This window comes from Pararge aegeria, chromosome 12 (assembly GCF_905163445.1).
Source record: "Pararge aegeria chromosome 12, ilParAegt1.1, whole genome shotgun sequence".
NCBI classification, from domain to species: Eukaryota; Metazoa; Arthropoda; class Insecta; order Lepidoptera; family Nymphalidae; genus Pararge; species Pararge aegeria.
In genome coordinates this window covers 17,703,085-17,726,204 of record NC_053191.1, presented here as the reverse complement: position 1 = coordinate 17,726,204, position 23,120 = coordinate 17,703,085, and the positions used below count along the sequence as shown (strand labels likewise).

The window sequence follows — 23,120 nt, the reverse complement described above, 5'->3', positions numbered from 1 at the left end:
ATGTTTTCTATCTCACTCTGTCCCATATATTTATGTGTTTGTTTCTTTATCTAGATATTATTCGGTTTCCTTGTTAACTTAAATAGGAAAAATAAGTTAATTAAACGAAAGCGACGTTGCATGTTTGCGCATCACAGTTGCCGGGCATGCAACGTCGCAAAGCAAAAACGTAACGAGGTCATTCATCAGTAGATTTTACTCCTCACATTTTTCTCATACCGGGCGCCTTATATATGAAAATCGATTCTTAAGGAGCAAACTCGAAAAAGCTCGTCAAGTCCTGTTTGGAGTGACCTTAGTTACCTCGTACGAAAATCGCGGGAGCAGGAGGGGTCGTGATCCTCGCTATTCCATCTGCATTCATCACACGGTACATAAACCTGATGTGCCTGTAATTACACCGGCAACAACGCCCCTCAGACCGGAACACATCAATGCTGTTTAGCGGCACACATAAGCATGGCGCTTGTACTTCCCCGGACGATCTATGCCACAAAATGCTCTACGATCTATGATGTAAACCACTAGTCAATGTAGACTGGTTTCCAGTAACCATTATATGTAACAGCGTACGTAAGATGTCTAAGACAACACCAAACCTGTTCCATCTTACACTTTCCATCAAACGTTATGGTTATGTCATGCTGTGTAATATTATGTTAAAGACGCAATCCATCACCAGTTACGATGTCCATCGCCAGTTATGGCGGTGAGATGGTAATCGCTCAGCGTAAAATCTGGAAGCATGACAGTTTTAAGTCAGTAATCAATAAATAAATAAATATACTACGAAAATACACACATCGCCGATCGTCACAAGATGACTGATGAATATTTTTATGAATAATATACATAAATACTTTTGATATAAAGATAAACACTGAAAAACATTCATGTTCATCACACTAATATTATCCAGTTGTTGAAATTTTATAGCATCTTATAACCCAATTCTTCATGAAGCTATTATAGGCAGAAACAGTCAAGAAAAACTGAAAAAATAGTATGGGACAGCGATACGACGCGGTTAGTCGTAGGATACCAAATGAAAGGTTTCGTGGAAAAAAAAATTAAATAATGTTTTAAAAGTGTGGACATCAAAAGAGTCAATTGTTTATAGTCGATTAATACATAATAATATGCAAATGTACCTATATGTTTATTTATATGCACCACAAACTTCTTGAGCAGTGTTTTCGCCATCGGTTGCCTGGAAGAGATCGCTATGCAGCGATAAGGCCGCCAATTGTATACTTTTCGTTAGTTCGTCGTTATTTACAATTTGTCTATAGGTTTATGTGGTTTACAATAAAAGTGTATTCATTCATTCATTCATTCATTCATAATATCTCTTGCGTTAACGTCGCTCTGAGTCTCAGAACGAAGCCTAATAGTTCCTTATAGGATCAGGCTAATCTGCATTCCTGTCTAATGCGAGGTTACTGACCCCTCGCAAGGAATCCACCTGCTCAAGTTGGGTTAGTAGTTTATTGTCCACTGCTAGATAAGTTAGCACAATCAAAAACTTACGGTTGCCCGCGACTTCGTCCAAGTTTACTTTATGACATTAACGTGAGCTTAAAAAAAGAGTGAGTTATTTCTTACTTCTCTGAGTTAGAAATAACTGACTCCTTTTTAACCAAGGACGTTGAGCAACTTTATTTTCGAACCCGAGGGTTACTACATGTAGCAGGTTAACTCCTTAAGCCCAACATCACAATCTCCGTTTCATTTCCTGTTTAAAAATAGCTTCCTCATTTCGTGTTCAAAACGGTGGCTAAGCTAATTTTTCAATTAGGTAGGTACCAGAGCTCGCCGTAATGTCGCGTGCCCTTCCGTTACTTAGTACTTAAATATTTTGATGACAAAGGGTTTTTTTTAGGGATACCACGTTATACCAAGTTCTCCCGGCACTTCACCATTTGAAGAATCATTATTTGTCTCTTTCAGCCGAACATCGCTGAAGCGAATCATTTTAAGTGTGTAATTTGAATTATTTATGTATTTCATACTAATTGAGGATGTTATATGTTATATATTTAAATAGATATTTATGTTATATATTTTATTTGTAATATATTTATATATATATATATATATATTATAGTCATATTTATATATATATATATATATTTATATATAAATATATATATATTTTATTTATATTTATATATTTGTATAAATTTTTAAATCTTATTTATTGCACCACCTACCTCTTTTCTATGTTTTTTCCTTTTACGCCATTGGTTGCCTGGAAGAAATCGCTATGTAGCGATAAGGCCACCAAATTGTACTCTCTTGATATGTATTTATATCTTTGTAACTACTTTTTTTCTTTCTTTGGTGTACAATAAAAGTGTATTCATTCATTCATTCATTCACCATCAGCTCCTTTATTGTGACGAGCATAAATTGCTTACCTACTATATACCATAACCGAAACGCAACCATTGTTATACTTATTATTGTGTAGTTCCGGTGGCCATCCGTGGTCTTCATCATCAGTTCCACTAGTTTACGAATGGTGCTTTTCGATAGCAAATGCTAAAGTTACTTTAAAAAATACTCAAATCGCTAGTTGTCCCTATATTATTTGAAGAGTTCCCAAGTTCTCTAAGATCCCTTCAACAGATCCTGACCTGGTGAAAATGGGGCCACATGGAAAGCAGTGGCGTGATTATAAAAAATTAAAAAAAAACTAGTCCGAGTTATAAAAAACATAAGGATAGGCTTTGTAAGAGTTATAAAAAGCCTACCCTTAAGTTTTTATAACTCGTATTATAGATTTTCTTTATTTTATATAATCTGCATACCCTCTATGAACGCCACTGATGGAAATTATACCGTGTTAAACAAAATAATATTTTTAAATCGGCTTATCAATGACCGAGTTCTGAGCTAACAAACATTAAACAAAATACAACAGAATTTAGAACCTCCTCCTTTTTTGTAAGTCTGTTAAAAAATAGGCGAATTGACAGTACCAGTGTCAGTGCCTTGTTGAAATCTATGACGATAGAGGTGATAGCGCAGTGGGGAGGAGCAAGACTTAACTTTCGGGGGGGCCGAGTTCGAATCCCAGCACGCACCTCTTCTAAGTTATGTCTTTTCTAAGTTATGTACTTTAAAAATATCACTTGCTTCGACGGTAAAGGAAAACATCGTGACGAAACCTGCATGCCGGAGTCTTCTACATAATGTTCCATAGGTATTTGGAGTCCGCACTGGGCCAGCGTGGTGGACTTCGGCCTTAACCCCTTCTCATTGTGGGAGGAGGTCATGTAGTGTCCCCGTAATGGGTCGATATTATGATGGTTGAATTTCGACCAGTAGGCGACCACTAGTCTTCTATAAACAACCAATCTAACATGGCGACCCTGCCAGGATAAGTTATCAACTAAATTATTATGTTGAGTGTGTGATGTGTTAAATATTACTGTATTTAATAATAATGTCTACACTCCACATCGGACTCGCCGTGAATGTTAGTCTCAGTTCACGGAGCGATAATAATGTCGTCACCTTGCTAATTAATAACGTGTGATGTATGCACTTAAACTGTTGAAGACTCGACTGCTCAATTGGCTTGATGATTGTCGGTCACGGAATAACACTGCCAAATTCAAATTCCAATTATTTATTTGGAAAGATATGGTAGGTACTAAACACTTATATACAGATGTTAACATTTTGTATTTCATGCATATTTCGACGACTATATATAAATAAATAAAAAGTAATTAAAAAGTGTAACGTCAGTATAGGTAATTAGGTATATACAACGTGTAACAGAATTATGAAATACTGATGACGGGTGCGTTATTTTTCCAAACAAACTAAATCAAAACATTCTAAGTGTTTATTTATGACAACCCTATTGAAGATAAAAGATCGACACGTGCATAGTACCTACTTGACAATGACAGGAGTGACAGGAGTAACTTGATTATACTTTTGTATTTGTTGTGTGATTTATTTCAGTTAAAACGATGGCAATGCTTTCCTCAAACACTATTAGCGTTTTGGTTTCACCGATAAGTCTCAGAGACTGTAAATTAAGCCTCTAAAGCCTATGAAGTAATTCAAGTCAAATATTTTTTTGCACTAAAAATTCATTCAACTCAAATAAAATTATTTTCAGAGTAATTTCTTCAAAGCTGTATATTATGTAGTAAGTAGTAGGTTGAAATTGAATCTTAATGCACGTTGCAGAACTTTTTAAAAGATCAATCTTTCTGGCTTTCTAAAGTGTTAGAAAGCCAGAAAGATTGATCTTTTAAAAACGGATCTACGGATTTTATTTCTCATTTCTGCCAAGGCGTTTTTCCATTAAACACATATACATAAACATATTATAAACACGAAAGTTGTGTATGTATGTTTATTTGTTTGTTTGTCATTCCTTCCCGCCCTAAATAAGCATACAAACAACTTAAATGTTATCATGTAGTTAGTTGAAAGGACGGAGAGTAACAAAGGCTACTTTTTATCCCAAGGATATAAACGGATCGAAGATACGAGTTTTTTCTAATTTCAAAATGACGAAGTCTTATTGCACAATTTTACAAGAGAAAATTGCGTTGAAACTGCATTTATCACTTTCGAGAAATCAAATCAATCTTGTTATCTGTTTGGAGAAATCAATCAATAAAAACCTTGAGTATACTTATCGTTATTGGAATTATAATAGCGTAGGATTAGATCTGGGTTTTCTTTTTTATGACTGAACTAGCTGACCCGCGCAACTTCCTCTACACCAAGTAAGTTATTACCGGTTTTAATATCTTAAAAACCTAGAACCTAATTGCGGCGGCACCTACCGGGTCCAGTTTTATTTCCAAATTATATTATACGCGGCGGCCTGCGGCATTTTTCTAGCTTTTAGCGTGCCTATACCCGTCGTAACTTCTATACGATAAGTCCAATTTGAATAATTTAAAAATGAATTTGCAGTTACATAATCTAATAAAACTATTAAACACTGTTAATATTTTGTTAGGATTAGGATTACGATACGAATGTGCCCTACTTTCGATTGTACCCGTGTTTTTATTGACAAATTGTAACAAAACTGATTATTGTGGCTTAACCATAACAGTTAAGACGTATGGCCTCGCGGACTTTTTTGTAAATAATAATTATTACTGTAAACTTGTGGTACATTATTTTTATAATGATACATCAATTATTAATTCGGCGTACGCCGGTAAAGCTCCAAGTCGGTATGACATCTTTAACAAACATCGTTATATTTCAGCCAGTTAACTGAAAACCATAGTAAAATATACAATAAAACATTTCACTAGTCACTCTGTTCATAAGTGGAAAACGTATGAAAATCGGTAGTTTTTCAATTTTTATCGCCCCGACAGACAGACAGACGCGGGTACTTTGTTTTATAATATCCGCCTTCTTAAATAACACCATATTGGACTCAAGTGGAAACACCGTGGGTGGAAGTTCCACAATAGGAGTAAAGATCTGCTCTAACGGACAGGCGATGTTCCCAGACTACCAAGTGATGGGATTGAAATCTTTTTCTGAATTTTTTTCTTGTACGACCCGATACAAGCGAAGGGCGTATCAGCTTGAACCACTCTTCAGAACACTTCCCATTATACATACTTTAGACGGTCTGGTAGTATACATTTGTAAATGACCGCAAGTAGGCTATGCGAATGAAGCCAATGCAGAGAAGATTTTAAAAGGAAAGATGTACCTATACCTTAAATAGTATGTAGGAATCTTATAAGTGAGTTCCATGTACTTAATGTAGGTACCATCACTTTCTATTTGATGTGATTGCGGTCAATTGTTAGTTTGACGAGCGTAAAAGTGGACAGTTTTGTTAATTTGGCTGAACACAAATCTCTAAATGAAACCTAATTTAAGTGTAAGTAAAAGCTATGTTATCCTTAAAACAGCTTCTTAGAGCGGATTCGATCTCAGTAGGTACCTAAGCGATGTTGCAGTTTTCCTTCTTGCAATTTTTGATGATTTCTAGTTTTTTGTAAAGCTATATGTAACTAGACTCAGAGGAAATATAAGTATAAATTAGTAATTCAAAAAAATATAACCAAGATTTATAAATCTTGAAAAATATGTTTACATAAATTTTACATGAAATTTTGTATACTCGTACTACCTCATAATTGTTATAACAACCAAACTGAGAGAAACGTAGGTACTTAAAATTTTCGTTAGAGATATTTTTTTGATTTTTATCGAGAGATTTTACTGAATCGTCTAAAGCGGGTAAACATTTGGTCAAAAATATGGTTAAGACGTTAAGTAAAGTAAATATTATGCCCCATCGCGCCATTTTTAAAACAGTGCTGTGCTACCAATTCAGATATACGACATTTTCGTCAATGCGTCAGTGATGCTATTTTAAGAGCTGGCAATTTAGTTTTATTTAGGGATATCACTACCACCGCATTAGCACTAAAGTAGACTTTATTGTTTAGCTTTACACAATACAGTGACAGTATCATTAGTTTTTTTTTTTAAAGTTATAATTGAGGGACCACACTGATGGCCCACCTGACGATAGGTGGTAAACCATCGCCTATAAACAAAGCATCAGTTCCACAAGTAACACGTCCTACAAAGTTCCGCCCTTTACGCATTAACCTGAGGCGTAGGTGTTAATTGTAACTGTAGCTAAACCGGCCACCACGCCCTTCAGATCGGAATACTGCAATGCTGCTTGGCGGCACAAATAAACACGTAAGTGTACGGGAGCTATAGTGATACGTTCGACCGTAACAATAGAAAGATCTTCCTCCGAGCGGGTGATCGTGCTCGGTACAGAGGTCCGAACATTCATTTTTGGAAGTTGTATATATAGGCATTCTTCGTGAACACTTCGCTAGCGCGATGCAGGATTTTTATAGCGCCATCTAGTTCTGTAATGTGGAGACCGCTACACAAGGTACTTCTCTGGACGAGCTCTGTCACATAAAGCTCTGCTACGATTTTTATTAGTATATCGGTGATTTTACACTTTGTCCAAAGGTCTGTTTGGTCTGTCGGTTTATTAATACACAGGTCTTATACAAAGGGCACTGCTCGTTGCATTTTCTACTCTGTAAGTTAGTGCCTACGTTATTTTCTAACACAGCGCCATTTGTTACCGTTCAATCTAGCTGGATTTGTTATCATAGTGTGAATACATGAATTGCATATCCATTGAAAAATAAATAAACTGTCCGAGAACGGAAGGTGATCGAGACTGTAATCAGATTCTATTCAATATTTATTGTTCCCGGTAACGTTTTTATAGCACTACAGATCATCAGAATTTATTATTCTTGAATTTTGCGGTCACGGCCGTGTCTACTCGACTATACAATTTATTAATACGTAAATCAAAACGCATTTCTATTTGAGCGTGGGATGAACGATAAATGAATGTCTTAAATGTATGGAGCAATGACGATGTGAATACGATAGGTGAAATTTCGATGACCCATCTCCGGAAAGCTCCGGAATATTAGAATGTATCTAACTGATAAGAGAAGGAGAGAGGCTTTAAGGATGGTTTAAAGTTCTTCCGTTCAGTTGAGTTTTGTTAGTTAGATATACAACGTGTAAATGAAAAACAACATAATAGTTTTTGTGTAAACCATTGCCATAGTCTTTACTGAAAGAATTCAGATACTCCTGTCACTTTATTAGGTACGCATCGCGTATTTACTATGCACGTGTCGGTCTTTTATCTTCAATAGGGTTGTCGTTAAGTAAAAAATGAGAATGTTTTGAATTAGTTTGTATGGAAAATTAATATTCTTTTGATATAATATTTTATAGGGTTATTCCTTGTTGTCTTAAAATATACTTATGCACCCTTCAACAGTATATAGTAATTCGTTAGTATTTCGTATCGTTTATAGCTATATCATCATAATTTCAACCGATAGACATCCACTGCTGTTGGACATAAGTCTTTTGTAAGGACTTCCACATTCCACCATGCGTTTCGCTTCATGCCGTCTGCCCACCTATTAGGAGTGTTTCCCAGCAGTGCACTTTCCAGTCGTAGTTCTCCACTTCAGTCCCTTGGGACCCCAACGTCCATCAGTCCTCGATGCTACATGCCCCGCCCACGACTACTTCAGCTTTGCTACTCCATCAGCTATATCGGTAACTCTACTTATTCTTCGGATGCCCTCATATCTAGTTTTATCACGTAGAGATTATCCGAGTATAGTTCTCTCCATTGCCATCTTAGTGATTCTGAGTCTTCTTATCAGGCCCACAGTAAATTAACAGGTTTCGGAGCCATAAGTTATCACTAATAGAAGTTCGAAGACTTTGGTGTTCATGCACTGAGGGATTTTGGGCGAAAAGGTATCACGAAGCATCCCCAACGCTGCCAAGCCTAGTTGGATTGGGTAGCTTACCTCTTTCGCTATATTATGGACTATACATTTATTTATTTTATTTTTTATTTATTTTATTTATTAAGGCCCAAACAGTATACTTAATACTTAAAATCAGTACAAAGAAAATAACACATACACCAATTAAGTAGCCGCTAATAAATCTAACGAATACATTAAAATTGACAGCAAACTTATAACTTAATTATGAAACTTTAGAATATGTATAAAACACATATTATTGACAGATAATGTAAATAAGGGAAGACCCTTATTAACAATATCCATCAAAGTGGATATGTGAAAACATAAGTAGTACTTTTACGTAGAACAATTAGAAGTTAGAATTTAGAATAAAGATGTTTTTTTTAACTGAGCAAGAGTAAGATTAAATAAATCTAAATCCGAGAAATTATACTTATTTCTTAGTCAACATAATTAGAACATTATGTCGCGAAAATATTAAGAGAGAGTGGCTATTAGGGTTAATGATCATGGCATGTATAAAACACTGTTCGCTTTTAAACAAAAAAAATATGAATTCGTTGTCTTTAATTTTTTGTAATAACTAGGTACGAAGAGGTCGTTACCTATTTCATATGCTGACTTTTATATTTAAAGCCAACATTACTCATTTAACAGCGAGATAAAATTCAATATCTCATGCCGGAATAACTTTTACCAATGTTTCTCGGTCTAGGTCGCATATTTTCGTCCTAGGCACATAATAAAGCTTCAGGGTCGCGTTGAATGGATTCGTCCACGCAAATTATACGGAACACTCGGTCCTCCCACGGAGTTATTATCGTTGCGTCATTTGAGACGTATGTCACGCAGATGGGTAGGATATGGTATGAGCTACGAGTAGCTTTGGGTGATTTATTATTGCTATTTTTTTGCAGATGCTCACAATTACATGAAGGCTGATTAAATATATTATCGCCGTTTAATGTAAGACCTGCGCTGCGTTACATTCGGGGCATTTTTACGTCGTTTTCATGTCGCAGATATAATTTTTTTTTTTTATGCTTAGAGATGGATAGAAATCCTTTCTTTACTCTCACCTGTTTACATAATACCCTAAACTTTTGTGCGAAATGTCATGCTCCTCGGTTTGTTAGATATTATTTATTCTTTCAAATTCGTATTCGCAACTGAATTTGTGACTTTATCTTAAAAACCTCAAGATTAGATAAATAAAGGTACCTCCATTGTTCTATACTGTACCGTTCATTCGTATATAGCTGATTGCCAAAGTGTGCTTATATACAAACCACTTTTGGTATATTCTTTATACTATTAATAATGCTATAGAGATATGACATACTGATATCATTCCTTAATCACCCACCACCACAAGTACGCAGTCATTGCCAATTGATTCGTTACTTTCCAGCCCAGACGGATGCCGGACTGGTTTTTTAATTGCTTTACTTCCCGTCGTGTCTACAAGTACACCGATACACTCATTCACACATCCTGATACGTACCTTTGTTGTTGCGTAGTTCCAACTTCGGAATTTTATTTGTTGACAATAATCATACAAATATGGGATATTACTAAGCTGAGCACTATGGTGAATGAATTTACACTGGAGCTAATTGGATTGTGTACATTCAAACTAAAATTAAAGTTCTCAAATGTAGTGCCATCCTTATTCGAATAGACGGCCTTCATATAAAACATTTCATACAATTCAGAGTTTAAAAAACAATTTCAGAGTTTCTGATTCTAAAATCGAAGTAAGTTAGAGCAACAAGACAGTGGGTTATACGAATTTTGCCGGAACTATCATATAAGTTTTCGCCAATTTTTGTTATTATATTCTGATTCCTTTTAAGATTATATGTACTCATATTTTTGATTAATATTGTATCCAGGCAGGTACTTAGAATGAAGTAAAATTTTCCCTCCCCGAAAGCGGGAGAATTTTTCCGCAAGCAACACTACAATCGACCGCGGGCGGGCGCAATTATGGTGCGGGGCGCAGGACGGAGGGGCGGCTGTCAAATCGAATTACAGCCCCGAGTTACGATTCACGTTAATTTTGCCCGAAAAGCTTTTTCCTGAATTAATTTACTCGCTATTTCCAATCTAAACTCGGGTGAACGACGCGCAAGCACGAAAATATTTAACAGAAGTGCGATATCTTTCATTCCAAATTCCGAACTCACATAGTAACCTGCTATTTTTGTTTGGTAGTCCAGTGCCACAGTAAATATTGTTCTTTCGGTGTCTCGAAATATTAGTGCAGTGTTTTTTTTATCCTCTTCCTAACCGTAGCAGTGGAGCGTGAAAACTTGCAGAAATACTGAAATAATACTTTCGCAATTCGTAAATTTGTGTCAGTGCATACGATCGCGCGAATGACCACTGCCCTAAAATTCAGTGCCAAAACCAAATGTTAATGTAAATTGATACCTTTTTTGATCGATAACGTCTAAAAATGCGGTATTGACTTTATAGTGAACCTGTTTAATTTAGTGTAGAGACAGAAGTGTACCTGAATCAAATTTAAATGGGGAATGGCTGTGACATTCCATTTTCAGAAGACTGAACTGATAAAACTTATAAGAAAATATAACAATTAAAGTTATATTTTTAATTTCCACTTTGAGGCAAAGGCTAAATAAAATGTGGATTCAGGCTACATGGCAGATATAACAGGAACATTATGTCTCAACCTTCAGTCATGAGAAGGGTATTTGGCGTGTGCTCTGATGGGTGGCTCCTTTGTGGACAGAATGTGAGCGGCTAGTGGCTGTCTTCTATTTGTTGTCTGTATGTTGGTTGTTTTTCGTTTTGTTTTTTTTTTAATTTAATAATGAGACCAGTGCTTTATACCCAGTTCATGTTATTCCAACTCAGTACTAGACTACTATTTTATTATTTACTTCCTTATGCTAGTGACTTAGTGCGCATGGATTTATTTCCTTTGATAAAGATACCTTCTATGTATTATTAAATATTTAGCCATTTTGGTCAGACAGAAGAAGTCCCAAGGTTGGCTGGTAGAAATGTAAACCTTTTCACCACCTTTTGTAAACTGTTTCCTTGGTTGTGCAATAAAACTAGAACTAGACGAACTGAAATATACTTCCCAATTAGATGTAGTTACATGCACATTTCAGTTTTTTTGAGACATTAAGGGAATGAATGAATGTGGCATCATGCTGTGTTTTTTATACTTCAAAAACAATACATATCTACTTAGTTGTACTTCTACTTTGACTTTGACTTTAACTACATCCAATTATATTAGTGTATGTAAGTTAGGCCTTGACTGATATTGTACTCTAAGTCGGAACTATAAATGTTATATATAACGTTCATGAATCATGAACTAATCATGAATGTTGTGTCAAATTATTGATTGTTATACCCTTCATGATTTCTATATAAATCATATTAGTTTTTTTAACTATTATGGTTACAACTGCCAGATATAGCAGTAAATAGGATAAGCCATGAGGGCTTATCCTCCTACCAGACCTCAGCCAAATCAAATTAAAAACCAGGAACCTTGCACATAAAAGACATAGTGTAGACTAGTGCTGAGAAAGGTGGTGATACCATCACTGCATACATACCAAGGAACCTTGCACATAAAAGACATAGTGTAGACTAGTGCTGAGAAAGGTGGTGATACCATCACTGCATACCTACCAAGGAATAATGTGAACTAGTTATAAATCTTTCCCCATAATTGCAAACCTATAGAAATGTGGCCCTTAGTGTGGTTATTAAGTTATCAAATGTGGTACTGGAGTTTTGTTCATCTGCTGCAGCAAGATAATGTGTTTTTTTGCTATATCAAGAACAGGTATATGCAATATCAGTGGCTGACATGGGCTTACCCAGCTTCTGGTCTAGGGGGAGCAATTGAGAGTTTTTTTGATCAGATTGTCCGTGGCTGTTTTGAAGCCAAAACTGTATTTCTTTTAAATTTTGTCTGTCTGTCTGCATCTTGGCTGCCATACATTTTTAAGAGAGTTCATTCATTTTCTGCGAGATTGGATATAAAAATTACGGTTTTGTTGCTATTAATATAGCAAAGACACTGAAACTAGTATTGTTCCTTTCCTGTCTGATTTGGATTTGTTTGTATGAGCTGTGAGCATTCTCCTTCTAGGAAGTGAACAAATAAATTCATGAGATTTTGTTATTTATTCGAAGGCGGCTTAACCTCTACTCTGTGTCAACATTACATTTCAGCTATTCTTTACAATATTTAAGATCAATATTCACTTTAAAAACGTACACTAAGGGTTATTGATGTGAGATGGTTTCTTATCACTTGTAAAAATCTGCACAGTGAAAATGCATGTGTGAAATTTTGTATTTTAATAGTTTTAACCCTATACATAGATACTAGTGCTACTTGTTGATTGTGTGTTTGTATATAAATACATTAATTTGGCTATATATTTGATCATGTTTGTTTTACAAGTGGTACATTTCAATCCACAACTAAACTTCTTGCACATCTAGTCTTGACCCATGTTACTTATTCTTAGCGCTGTACAATTTGGCCGTTTAAATCGGCCATAAAATTTAACCAGGTTAGTTCAGCAGCCAACTAATTAACTTAAACTAACCGGTTAAATTAATTAACTGTTTAACCGGTTAACTGATTAATCGGTTAATCGGTTAAAAAAATCAAATTTTCTCACTCATATGTTGAAAATTGTTACCCAGAATGATTAATTTGCAAAACATTTGTTAATAGTAAATAAATAATTTATAAGAGACCTTTTTTAAACATCAAAAACAAATGATTTGTAACCATTCAAAATGATTCGTTATTATTTAATAAATCTGGTGTTTATTTATTAAATATTAACAAATCATTTAATGATAAATATTAACAAATCCTCTGTCGATATTTGTTAACAAATCATATAATTATAAAATTATAAAATGTTTTAAATATATTTACAAGAAATTTCGCGATTTTGATACAGAAATATCAATAAGTTTGCTGATTTCGAAGATAAGCAAATTCTTTTTTAACCGATTAACCGTTTAACCGGTTAACTAGTTAACTAATTTAACCGGTTAACTATTTAATTAATTTAACCAATAGTTTAAGTTAATTAGTTGGCTGCTGAACTAATTAACCTGGTTAAATTTTATGGCCGGTTTAAACGGCCAAATTGTACAGCACTACTTATTCTCCTTCGTCCTAGCATGCTACTACTTAGAATTTAGACGAATTACTAGTTTAAAAAAAATTTAATTAGATGACAGAATGATAAGTTGTATGGGAATGGCAAGGAAACTTAATTATATACCAGTTTAATTAAGAACACCTCCTTATTTTTATGTATACCGTCTCATGTAAAGACCTAATTATGTGGACCTATAAAGATAATTTTTTTTTATTTACTGGTTTCATCTTTAGGTTGATTGCATTTAAATGTTACATAGTTGTTCGGAGCGAGGAAGACAATCCTCAACGTTAAACAGCATATCACTCAATCAGTGAAACATATTACAGTATACTCAGCGCATACATTTGTAGTAGTTACATGACGTATTTTAAAAGTCTTCTGGCCAGACACGAGAACTAATGAAATGAAATGAAATCCTTACCTGGAGAGAGGTTAAGCGTGTGGCCACAGATAGGTTGCAATGGAGAGGTCTTGTGTCTGCCTTTTGCCTCAAAGGGGGACGCAAAGAGAGAGATATGATGTAAAAACGACTTAAATTCCGTTATCCTTTTAAATTACCATTAAAGATCTATAAGCCTTCAAAGTTGGATGCACTTGGCTATTTCAAAATTTTTTTACATCTTGCTAAGGCATTGTATGAGCGCAGAGTTGGCATAGTCATATTGGGCTCCGACGAAGCTGTCTAAGAGTCTAGACAAACTGTCTAGAGTCTTGCAGCTAGTGCAGTGTTGTGCGGGGCGAAGAAGGAAATTTATGCTCGTTTTCACTATTGACGAGCAAGACAATGCCTAATTTAAAGAGATTCCTAGGTATACAACAACCGTACATCAATAGTTATCACCTAAGAGTCCGTGAAACGTACGTTTTTCATCGCCATCATTAGGCGTTCGACTTAAGCGATGCTTAGGTTTAGTGAAAACGGACCTTAGTACTAAGTAGGGGTCTTACCTTACTTCTATACACTTTTGGGACGTTGTCTATACGATGACAGCATTTATCAAAGAACTACTATATCTCCTCTTTATGCTGTTGAAGTGATTTAATTAACGTAGAAAGGATTAAATTAGGGTTACATAGTGTATTTAGCGTAGCAAGAGAATCTGTGTGTAATAAGGGATTATAGTAAATTAAGCTGAATGTACACTACATGTTATAAACTTCAAAATCAAAGTGCCGACGATTTTGATTCAATATTTAAATCGTACTGTTATCAAAGTTCATTAACCATTTTGACAATACTTTGTAGCTATTTCCACTAACGTGTTTGGATCGTCAGTTGTCCCACGTCACGGAAGTAACGTCACGTTTCGCGCACAAAAAAGCGTCTTATATGTACATGTGCGTGTCAGCTGTGCTCGGACTTCTCCGCCCCACTTGACTTGAATCTCGAAGTTATGCCTATTTTTTTTCAAATTGCTAATGAATAGGTTGTCCGCTAATTAAAATTACTTTAATAATTCATGGATTGATTGGATGGAGGATGTTGGCTTATTTTTTAATGCTAGCATGACTGCTTATGTCTTTGTGTGTCTGTTTTTTCTTATGTTTGGCTCAATCGCTGTATCGATTTTGGTGTAATTTGGCCCATATTAAGCCTGTATTCTGGAGAACAGAGAATGGACATTGAAATTTCTTATCCCGGGAAAAGTAGGTACCCGCGGAATTGAAAATGGATTTTACCTACTAGCTTCAAAGCTAAACAAATCTCGACTATGGAGTCAGACAGAAAATATTTTTATCCTGAGAGAAACACCGGTCCCTCGGGTTTTAAAAATACCGTCAAACAACTCAGTCGAAGTTATATTTTTAAACACTCGCCAAATTAAAGATCACGTAAAGATCAGTAAAGATCTTAACAAAACCGGACACTTTTTATGTTAAAATTTTGTATAAAACTAATGCATTACAAGAGAGCCATTATTTAAGAGATATTATAAAAAAAAAAAAAAAATATTTTGCTTCAGAGACTAATTATTTAACCAAGCGGCATTCCATTATGGTTGCGTAAAATTAAACTCCTAATAATTGAATCGCATTCGTGTTATAACCTCGACCAAAACCAATTTACTTAAATGTTGTTATCATCTTTAATAACCTTCCAGCTAAATAGGTATGCTATTGATTTAATAATATAAGCTCACTGAGGTATGCTGTTGAAAATACTTTCTTCACACGTCTTTCAGTCGGATGTGTCAAAATATCAAACTCTTAATTGCAGAGTTTTGTGGGAAAGAGCTAGATTATTTATTTTTCGTGTCTGACGTAGTTCTCAATTTAATAACCATGATAACAGTAGTATAGAATCTCTATAATATTCTATTTATCTAACGATATATGATTAGTTTATTGGGAAAAACGTATTTTTTATTTATATTCTAAGTAAGATTAGTATTTATTTTTAATAAATAATACTGCAAAATCTAGCGGTCCACCATGACAGATGAAACGCTGAATTCAGTGTCATCTACTTGGACCATTAATAATTTCATAATTACAAAGAAAAATCTTCGAGGAAAATCACCTGACATACTTAGAACCTTAAATATCCACCGATGTCAATGACACTGTATAATCCAGGAAAACAGATAAACGGTGAAAACAGACAAATTGCATTTCCCCGTGACGAGAGCGCGTATAATATAGCGTAAATACTTTAATCTAGGTTAAACATCCATTTCTACGTCTACAACTGACATAACGACACTTTATAGCCCATAACTGAGAAGTTGTAAAAATTTACAATGCCATTAAGCCCGCGTTATGCCTTATGCTACGTTTATGGCATAATAGAAAAGAATTTAATAAATTACTTTATACTCACAAACGGGAACTATAAAAAAAGGTTTACGTAATTTTTATTTTTGTTTTCATACCTATCTCGGAACACATTACGATAATTTTGGTCCGATACATTTTAATTACATTATTAATTGTTACGCTGCGTTTGGCACGGGGTCGCGTCGCCATTCCAGCACCTTGGCACCCCAACGTCCATATGTCCTCAGAGCCCCGAAATCCATTCGTCTACAGAGCTAAAGGTTTCATACGTGGCCGCGATTATGTATAATATACATACTTTAATCATGTAGTAGGTACATAATTTACATGTATCATCAATAGTTTTCTTTCGCACGCAGGAATTTTATGGACAAAATTTTGCCACTTTTGGCTACATTATTACAATCTCCAAAAAACAAGTTATAGGCTATGTTACTTTTAGATAACTAAGCTTTCTTTTCTTAAAGAAGAAAAATCGGCTCAGTACTTTCGGGGCCTATTTGGTACCAGCAAACAAAAAATTAAATATTACCTGTTTATAATATAAGTATAGAAAAGGAAACATCGGGATTATAAAATATTTTTTTCATCGGGTACTCCAATACAGGAGCTGTGTTTACAAATTAGGTAGCGCAGGCGGATGCGACGCAGTTGCTCGGGGTATTTTGCGTAGAATAGCAGACGAAAGTTTGGAATGAAACTTGTCAGAAGTTGTACGCGGACAAGGTCGCGAGAACCGCTACACAGTTTTATAAGTAGGATAGGAACACTATGATGCTTATTTATAACTTACTAGCTGTTGCCCGCGACTTCGTCTGCGTTTGATTTTGTTTTTTGATGTGGCATTAAATTTAGTTTATAAATATTTAAAGTATCAGTATCGCTAAGTCCTAAATGAGGGGTTTGCTGCTGCCCGCTGAGGAATTCTGTCTTTCATCTCCAACCACAGTTTGGGCAAAATTAAACATCTTATAACCTCTATAGTAAAAAATAATTATTTAAATCGGTTATAATTTGTCGGAGTTATAGTGTAAAATCGTCAAACACTTTCATCCCCTCTCCCAAAGGAACCGAGCTTAAGGTCGGGATAATAAGTATCCTATATTACTTCTAACAATTCCAAAAATATGTGTACAAAGTTTCATGAGGATCAGATAAGTAGTTTTTGCGTGAAAGCGTAACAAACAAACTTACATTGACATTTATAATATTAGTAGGGATAGGGATTATAAGTATAGATTACTACCTAGGATACTACCTACGCATTAAATCAGTTAGTGGCGTATAAATACTTAAATGGTCTAACTACACAATTTATAAATTGACCAACACGTGCCCTCCTTATAGATGTACGTGACATACATACATTTGCATTGAATATTAATATCATTAGTTAAGTACTGTACTTACAACCTGTGATAGTTATACTTTACACAATCACTAGTGGTAGTGCATACAGGTTATGCACAGGATATTGACTTAAGGGTAGGCTAGTTATATCTCGTACAATACCTATCCTTAAGTTTTTTTGATATATCGTGCTGCAGATTTTCTCCATTTTATATCATCTGCATACCCTGTGCATACCCTCTATGCTTGCCATTGACAATCACCCTAGAAGGTACTTTAGAAACACTCGTTCGTAGCCAAAAGTTTATCCAATAAAAAATATATATGTTCGCATTAAACATGGGTATAATATACCGATTTGTTTATTTAACCAAAACAAGAGAAATCTTTTCTATCGGAGATAACTCATACTTAACCTTTCTTTTCCATTAACTCCTCTTGTTTAAAAGAAACGTTCAGTCAAATTGAGAACCTCCTACTTTTTTGAAGTCGGTTAATTAGCTTAGTTCATTACTTTATCTGATAAACTAACTCCACTTATTGTTATTGAACTATAATAACGACTTATCACTGCGCAATCATGCGAACTAAGTACGAGGAAATTAAATAAGGAAAATGATATTTAGGTAGTATCTACTCTAACATACCTGCTACTGTAATTATTGCATTCGTTGACTCATACACGCTGTCTGGAGTATCTGTCATTTATTTATATCATTGTGTTAATTAAAAAGAAAAATATATTTAATTAGATATATCTATGATATATGTAATTATGCATTGTAGTAAGTGCAGTCGCTAATAAATCGCTAATGAAGACACAAGCATTTTAAAGTTATAACAACCCGTAAATTAAAATGAACCTTAGTATCATAAACACACACAATCGGACAGTTTTGAATCTTTTACCCTATGGCTGTTTCAAGAGACTGTAGGTACTTTTTCGCGTCGACGGATTCAACATGCTATCAAATTCCACAAAAGCAACTTCCACTCGTGGTTGCTGCTGATCACTAAAACTCACAAACTCACAAAATACTAAGGCCTAAAATTTCTTCGCTGTAAATTATGTACGAAGTATAAGTTAAATGGCTCTTTTGAATAGGGATCACATTGTCAGCTAAATATAGGGTAGTACGAGTTATAAAAAATTTAAGGGTAGGCTTTTATAACTCCTACAAAGCATATCCTTAAGTTTTTAATAACTCTTACTGGAGATTTTTTCATTTTAAATTATCCTATGTAATTAGTGCATTCATTTTATATAATTAGTGCATACTCTGTATGCACGCCAATGAATGCCCTTCGAGATTCAAACGCATGTAGATTCAGTTCGTTAAAGGAAATCTAAATTTAAGGGAAATCCCTTATAATGGATCAAGTTATATTATTTTAATAATTCCTGTGGAAGAAGTTTCCAGAAAATCGTATTCTAGAATGCAGGCTTCCATAATCATCTGCAGGATGAGAGTTTTATAACATGTGACAAAAACCTAGATCGGTGAAGGGGTTGAGCCGAACATCGGCAAAAACCAAACATACACACTTTCGCATTTATAATAAGTAATGTATAGATAAATAAACAAGTGGAACAATAAACGATTGTTCTATTAGTCCGCTGAAGAGACGCCGCTCACCTTGGCCGGGCGGTCGCTTCATATTAATTGATCAGTTTTAATTGTGCTCAGGCGATATGCGTATTAAGAGAACGTGTCATACAGTAATTACTTATTTATCACATTTACCTACTAGCAACCCTCGGGGTCCTTTGATCATCTAACAGCTTATAATAGCCCCAAAGCTTCGTACAAGGCTACTTTCGCGTAAAGGAGAGAGATTGAGACTTGAGATTGAGACTAGTAAGGAATACAACTGCATTGCTGCTTAGCGATCACTTTGGCAAACAGGCGCAAAAATACATAATACATACAGAGAAAGAGATATTATTTCAAGTAGGCCTCATATAAGCACTTTTGAAACGTCCAGTCAGTCTGTTTGTAGTGACTCTACCACCGGTTCGGACGGCAGATTCTACCGAGAAGAAGAACATCAATTGTTTACATTTAACATTTTTCATTTTAACATTAATTTTTCAATCTTGTGAGAGATGAAAGCGGAGCTGGATGCTTCCAAGCAACCTTGTCATTAAGAAATTCCTCAATTGTAAAACCTGGCAAGTATACTTGTGCTCTGGTGATGCGCTCAACCGTAACGATAGACAGATAAAGTCCTTCCTCCGAGCTGGTGTTATGTTCTCGGGGATCGGGGTCCAATCATTAATCTTTGGGAGTCACATATTATGCAAGATGCACTGCGAATATGTTTAACAAGCAATACCTATTTTAACTATTACTGTGATCAGCAACGAGTCTACCCAGCGTGGTGATTAGAAGCGAACCCTCCCGTTGAGTGAAGCTTTTATTCCAGCAGAGGACTGTTATAGCCTTTTGATGATTGTTACTATTAAAAACCAATCTATAAAGCAGAAGAGATATCTTGTTAATCTTTATTGAAGTTATTCTTCTTTAGCGGCGCGGTGTTACAAACAATTCATGGGAGTGAAATTATACGATGTACCGAAATGCGCGCGCACATTGGGGTTACACGATTTTAACAGAATGAAGGTAGTTGCGAAACCGAGTGAGAAGGGAATACATCGTCGGCTAGCTCGCTTTTTACGATGCGCAAAAACCGTTACGAGTATGTATAAGGTTTGACAGTATACACTTTCAATTGTCAAAGTCTGCGGGCTCATTTTGGTGATTTATTTGATTCAATTGTACAAAAATCTCAAATTTTAATGTTCAGTGAAACTTGGTGGTCTGATAATGGGATAGCTAGATAATGCGTTACAATAAAACTTTTAATGTATTAAATACCTTTTTTCTATTGTTAGTGTCGTCTTCTCTACAAACGTAGAAAAAGGCGTAAGATAAATTTTTGAAAAGATTTTTATATTGTTACGCCAAAGAAGTAAATCTAACGCGTGTACATAAATACACACACGTTTTTTTATTAATATTTAAAAGCTATCATGTAGTTACTTTTAATATATGCAATTTATATTTTATAGTATTCAATTTTATGGGACTGTTGCCTTTAAATAAATTATTTTGATTTAATATTATTAAATTTTGATAGTTGTAGGTTTAACATCCAGCTACGAAGGGTCCTAGCGTGTGGCGATGCAACACGGTAGGTCGCAGAATTTGCGAGATCGTTCGTTCTGTGTCGAGATACCTACAGTTTACTTTATTACAGTTGCGACCGGTCACCATTTCCGTCGCTGTCAGTGGCAGCGCTGTCAAATCTGAATAAATCAAAAAACGCACCTTTGTTGGTATCATACGGATAACGGAACCCTGAAGCTCTATATAAATAAACTCCTTTAGAAGTACTAGAGATAAGTGTGGAATACATCGTTAGCTCGTAAACAAGCCGATAAGCTGACATGTTCTGATAAGTGTCAAGTGTCAGTGATTCATTGGTCCCGTCGACGGTGTGGCACGTGCCTTACGTTTTTTAAACATACCTGAGATAACACTTGCAAGACAATTTTTATATCTGATGCTTAGCTGACCTGGTTAAGTGTCCATATATATATATATTTTCGTTTTAATATTAAAAACCTGTGAAAACTTTACAATATCCTTGCGGGGAGTATCCATTATAGAACAATAATTTCTCGCCTCAAAATCGCCGTGGACGTGGTGTCCACGGCGATTTTGAGGCGAGATCCAATAATTGAACAATTCGACGCTTGATTGATAAATAATACGCTAAAAGCACTTGTAGCATACTTACACAAAACATATGTTAAAATAAGTAAACAATGTAACTTAATCCATTCAAATATAATGGAAAGTGGAAACCGAATTTTCTAAACACATGTAGATTCAGTATCGACTGAAAGAAATGTGTTTGAATTTCGCGGAGCATTCACTAATGTTATTATTTAGCTGACAATGTGATCCCACTTCACAAGAGCCACTTTACTTATATTCGCAATAGTCATACATGCTTCTAAGTCACATAATTTACAGCGAAGAAATTTTAGGCTTTAGTATTTTTCCTGTCATGCGGTTTTCGGTCGGTGATAGCGGGCCTGTAGTTAAACGCGTATGAGTGCCGCCCGTGTGTTTCTATTTAAAGTAGGTAATGCAGGCCCGTTTTTATGTAATGTAGGTACGCATCAATAGTGCCATCTATGTGCTTATTTGAATAAATACATTTTTGACTTTGACTTTAATAATAATTATATTTTGTATTCCAGGGCTCTCCGCACGGCTCGGTGATGTCTTGCCAGTCGCTGGCGGCGCGCGCCTTCGCCGAGCCGGATAAGGACTCGCATTGTACGAGGACAACCTTCCACAGGTACCACTTCCTCATTCTCATCCTAGTAACTTCATCATCAGGTCAATTAATCCATCCCAACTCTGGTTTAGCAAGAAAGGCGTCACCACCGTAATGTCATCAATCCGCCTCCCAACATATTTGACTGAAACCTTAGCTTTCATAATGCGCTCAACCCCCCCACACGTGTGTAAGGGGTGTAACGACTTTGTATATCTACAAAAAAAATAGGTTGTCCACAGTCTGACAATAGGTCTGTTGAACAGACGTCCACATTCCACAGTCCTCGGCCACATGTGTCCAGTGAAGCCCACGTCTGCCCACCTAGTTTCGATTAACAATGCGTTGTTGCCATTCCAGCACCTAGGGACCCCAATGTTAGCAACTTCAGCTTCGCGACACGTTGAGCTATCAAGTGTTGGTAACTGTATTTCTTCTACGGGTCTCCTCGTCGGGACCTTATCACAAGCACTTATGAAGCGTTCATACATTTAACATGTTAATACTAATGTTATGTGACGGTGATAACTGGATTCGTTAACTTAAAACTAAACCTCGGAGGGTTCAAAACGAGCCCTGGTCTAGGAAGTACTCTTAATTCCTGATTTGATCGCGTAGAGATTCTACAAGCATGGCTCACTACATAGAACCCCGAGTGACTCTTGAGTCTTTTTATGAGCCATTTTATCTCTGATAATTAATATGCACTGCACATAATTCAGAATAAATCAGAATTATGTGAGTCCAAAGGCTTCTAAAATCGCTTAGTACCTCAAATTAACTACTACTTTTTAATCGCCACAGCTATCGCCGAAGAATTTTTATTTCGGGCTGTCTAGTGTAAATACACAACTTTGCTATGTTATTTGAGTTCAGCGATCCCACAAATATGAACATTATATACACGTATGTGCCGGTTGTGGGTGCAACGCGCAGGTAAATGGAAGCGTCCTTACCAATTTGTGTTGAAAAATTAAAAAATGGAAGAGCTTCATCAGACGAGACTGTGGGTCGCTTGATGGCATTGAATCTGACTTACTTAAAGTTTGCGTCCTGCCTGTTTGTGAGCAATCATTGAAG

The 23,120-nt window shown here is 35.6% G+C and overlaps 1 protein-coding gene across 5 annotated transcripts in view; it reads left to right on the top strand.

The window, feature by feature from the left end:
* LOC120627783 (GTPase-activating protein CdGAPr) overlaps nucleotides 1-23,120 on the top strand; it is a 110,157-nt gene that overhangs the window by 49,914 nt on the left and 37,123 nt on the right. For 3 of the 5 annotated variants that reach the window (XM_039895805.1, XM_039895802.1, XM_039895804.1), the window contains exon 2: nucleotides 21,961-22,061. In XM_039895805.1, coding sequence (XP_039751739.1) covers nucleotides 21,982-22,061 — 80 coding nt within the window. In that variant the 5' untranslated portion in view covers nucleotides 21,961-21,981. Of the gene's footprint in view, nucleotides 1-10,357; nucleotides 11,167-21,960; nucleotides 22,062-23,120 lie in introns of those variants that run through there. The other 2 variants (XM_039895803.1, XM_039895807.1) reach the window with 2 other exon arrangements.